Below are 3,922 nucleotides of genomic sequence, written 5' to 3' on the forward strand. Positions count from 1 at the left end.
TCTAGATTAGCTAAGCTTAGCCAGGGTACCATCTTCTAGTCCCCTTGGTTCTTTCTTACAGTACCATCTGCCAGCATGACCCGGCTCGCCCGATCACGAACCCACTCAACCTCGAGTAGCATCGGCTCTGGAGAAAGTGCTTTCAGCCGATCTGTCACCAGCAATCAGTCAGATGGAACTCAAGAATCCTCTGAATCCCCTGATGTTGTGGACAGACACCAGACCATGGAGGTGTCCTGCTAAGCAGATACTCCTCCCCTGGACCATGCAAGTCCACCCTCCTTCAAACAACCACTCCATAATATAACATTTCATCCAGCAAACTGGCATCTATCTTTAACTCCTGCATGGCCACTGACACTCTCTGATATCTTGGATTTATCATTCTCTCTGCCTGCCTGCCCTCCTTTTTGTATGTACCAAGAACCACTTCCTTGCCATTACTTTAACATTCCAGCATCTTTAGCTGATCAGATTTCCGTATCTTCTCTTGCCAGCTTCTCCTCGTGCTTTCCCAACTACGTATCTGACGAGATTCTTTGATGCTGATGTATGTGTGTGAGCACGCGTGTCTGTGTTTGTGTGTGCATAGTTTTGTGGTTTTAGATATGCTTTCTTGTAGAGCTTCTGCAAAAAAACAAAGGGGGCCTTTTTTCTTTTTCATTTTCAATGGTGTTTTTAAGGGAAATATACAGAACAGGTTTCTAGGTTGGGTAGGCCACTGCATTCTCCTTTGGTTCTGAATTGGTCAACAAGATTTGCAAAGTGACTTCAGCAGCTCTGAGGAATGTGGAAGATCATGCTTACTGTTGATTGTGACCAATAGAAGGGAGCCTGTTACATAGAGAGGCAGGCAGGGTGGCCAGCCACCTCCTTCTGTCCAACTGCATTCACATATGTTATTCTGTAAATAAAAGGGAGGGATATATTCCTTTAGAAGCCCATGAATGATGAGGTTCTGATGCAACATGGAGTTTGTCCTAAGAAGTGAGTGTGGCATCATTACTGCACTCTCTTGCACAGGAAGGTGGCAGACAAAATGCCAGGCCTCTGGTCTGCCGGAGCAGAGCTGCGGTCGCTGCAGTGTCTGATACCACTTACCAGATAGCCACAAGAAGTGCCTCCTGGGTCTGTGATGAAGAGTGTTTCTCCACCCCTCAGTCCTCTGTAAAAGGAGAGGTATGGCGTGAAATTGTGTAGATGGCGAGGAAGCATCTGGCAAAGAGGCACAGCCCTCAACTGAATATCAGGCGTCACAGGCATAGCCTTGACTTCAGCTGACTTAGTGGAAGTGAAGTTAAATTGGTACAGAACTCATTTCTCAGAAAGACTCTTGACAGATAATTCTTAAAGAAGAGAGGAAAGGGGCCCGGCTATAAGGGCAGCCTGTGCAGGTACAGTTGTGCTCAGTGGACTGCTGTGTGAGGGGCCGCAGCCAGCCAGAGTATTGCTGGGAGGAGGATGAAACCAGCTGCCGCACAGCAAGGGTCCAGCTCTTGAGGGCATCAGATGTAAGCTCAGGGTTACGCAGTTCCGAATCTTAGGAAGGGGCTTTTCAGACATAGAGTTCGCTTTCTGCTGAGATAGGGAATGCATCACTCTGCCAGAGTACAACTTTTTACAGATTATTAAATAAAGCTGTATATGTCTCATTGTTACCCGATTGCTGGTGTTATTTCTCTCAAGCCATGCACTGGGGCTTGGGGTGGAACCAAGTTACTATATATGGGCTTTGTGCTGGGCATTTTCACATACTTGATTATTATTCACCCAAGAAGACTCTGGATAAATAATTTTCCCAAGGTCATACCAGTAAACCCATCTAGGATTGAACTCGAAGCCCATCTGAGACACTTCTGTTCCCCTCAAACTAAAAATTGTGAGAAGCCTGATCATGCTGTTTATGGAGGAGGAAAGCTAAGGTCTTGGAAAGGCATTCCACATTTCAGCCCTGCCCCCTGTGTGGGTGTGGGGTGGGTCCCGCCCCAGGGTAGTAATCTGCAGCCACTTGCCTGGGTTCCTCAAACAGGCCAGACTGTATTTCTCCAGAAATGGTTCTTTGTACCCACAGTGATATCAGGAGGCCACCACCTTGGGTCAGTTTCAAATGATCCAGGGTCTGCTGCTACCATATAGTACATCAAGATTGCTGTGTCTGTGGGAGATATTTGTAAAATGGCGTGGACCCTGTTCATTCTGGGAGAGGAGATGAAGCAAATGCACGTGGACAGACACAGATCACCAAGCTGAGTTCTTGACAATACAGGATAACAGTTCTTGAGCTGGAGGTGGTCTGATGGTCACAGTTGCTCTTAAAACGCACATCACTCCAGCCTTCATGGCTACACCCGACATGGATGGTCACGTGCTTTCCCACCTTAGCCTTGTGCCTGGAGTCAGGCCCCAACTGACTACACCTGACTGTACCTACTTTTTCCTCTCTCAATTTTCATTTCCTTGCTCCCTGTTCAGTCCAAAAACACTTGGGCGCCTGTCTTGTGAGAGTCAAGGAAGTGGCCAGGTAGACTATAAAAGATGAAAAGCTCTTCCATATAAATCATCTTACCCAGTTCTCACGTCATCCCTGCAAAGTAGTCAGGTCTGTTTTACAGACAAAAAAAATGGCTGAGGAGAGTTAAGTGTTTTGGTCATGGTCACCTAGCCTGAAAAATTCCCCAGTTCTTCCAAAATCAGTGCATTTTCATATTCAGCCTTTTATTGAGCATCTGCTCTAGGCTGGGGCCCTTTGCCACCTTCCTGTATGTTTCCTAATAATGGGCCAGTGAGGTACATGGCTAGTCCCATTTCATGGTTGAGAAACCGGCCTAGAGGTAACTACAAATGGTCACAAAACTAATAAGCAGCAAATCTGGACTTTTAATTTTTTTAAAGATTTTATTTATTTTTTTGACAGAGACAGCCAGCGAGAGAGGGAACACAAGCAGGGGGAGTGGGAGAGGAAGAAGCAGGCTCCTAGTGGAGGAGCCTGATGTGGGGCTCGATCCCAGAGCACCGGGATCACGCCCTGAGCCGAAGGCAGACGCTTAACGACTGCGCCACCCAGGTGCCCCGCAAATCTGGCCTTTTAAACTAATTCTCAGGTGGCTTCTTGGACCTCACCTTGAGGCCAGTCTGAAAGTCTTTACTGTCAAATAAGAAGGTAGCCATCAGAGTGGTATGCAGATAGGAGCGGGAGGGTGGGCGTGTCCTCAGTCCCCTCCCTGCCATGGGCCACATCCTTGAGTGGCCATCACCCACTCTAACATCCTGATTAGAACTTCCTTACACAGGTTGTGCCTCCACTCTGGCTCCTCCAGCTCTTCACACCGAGAATGCATGAAGTTAAGTCTCAAACCAGCCTTCCCTGGGAGAAAGGGAGAACCTGAGCTGGAGTGTATCCTAGCTGGGAGGGCCCCAGTAAAGGCTTCATAGTCTGAGCTGGAGTCAGGAGCTATTTTGTGGCCCTTTTGGTTAAAAAGCATGTCTCAGGGGCTCAGTCTGTTAAGCGAGCGCTTTGGGCTCAGGTCATGATCCCACAGTCCTGGGATTGAGCCCTGCGTCAGGCTCCCTGCTCAGTGGGGAGTCTACTTCTCCCTCTCCCTCTGCCCCTCCCCTTGCTTGTGCACGCTCCCTCTCTCTCAAATAAATAAAATCTTTAAGAAAAATTATGTCTCCAGGAATACTAAGACCCTAATGGAAAGGCGGCAGTAGGTGTGGTTATTTAGATTCTAATGAGATGGAACTTTTATTTAAATTTTAATGACTGAAGGTAATACACCAATCTCAGAGATTTCTTTTTTTTTTTTTAAAGATTTATTTATTTATTCAATGGAGATAGAGACAGCCAGCGAGAGAGGGAACACAAGCAGGGAGTGGGAGAGGAAGAAGCAAGCTCATAGCGGAGGAGCCTGATGTGGGGCTC

The 3,922-nt window shown here is 47.4% G+C and overlaps 1 protein-coding gene across 5 annotated transcripts in view; it reads left to right on the forward strand.

The window, feature by feature from the left end:
• NDRG3 (NDRG family member 3) overlaps nucleotides 1–1,658 on the forward strand; it is a 72,355-nt gene extending 70,697 nt beyond the window's left edge. For all 5 annotated transcript variants that reach the window (XM_034640526.1, XM_034640529.1, XM_034640527.1 and 2 more), the window contains one exon: nucleotides 62–1,658. In XM_034640526.1, coding sequence (XP_034496417.1) covers nucleotides 62–243 — 182 coding nt within the window. In that variant the 3' untranslated portion in view covers nucleotides 244–1,658. The remainder of the gene's footprint in view (nucleotides 1–61) is intronic.
• Nucleotides 1,659–3,922: the final 2,264 nt, after the last annotated feature.

The sequence above is a fragment of the Ailuropoda melanoleuca genome, chromosome 13, assembly GCF_002007445.2.
Source record: "Ailuropoda melanoleuca isolate Jingjing chromosome 13, ASM200744v2, whole genome shotgun sequence".
In the NCBI taxonomy this organism is placed as follows: domain Eukaryota; kingdom Metazoa; phylum Chordata; class Mammalia; order Carnivora; family Ursidae; genus Ailuropoda; species Ailuropoda melanoleuca.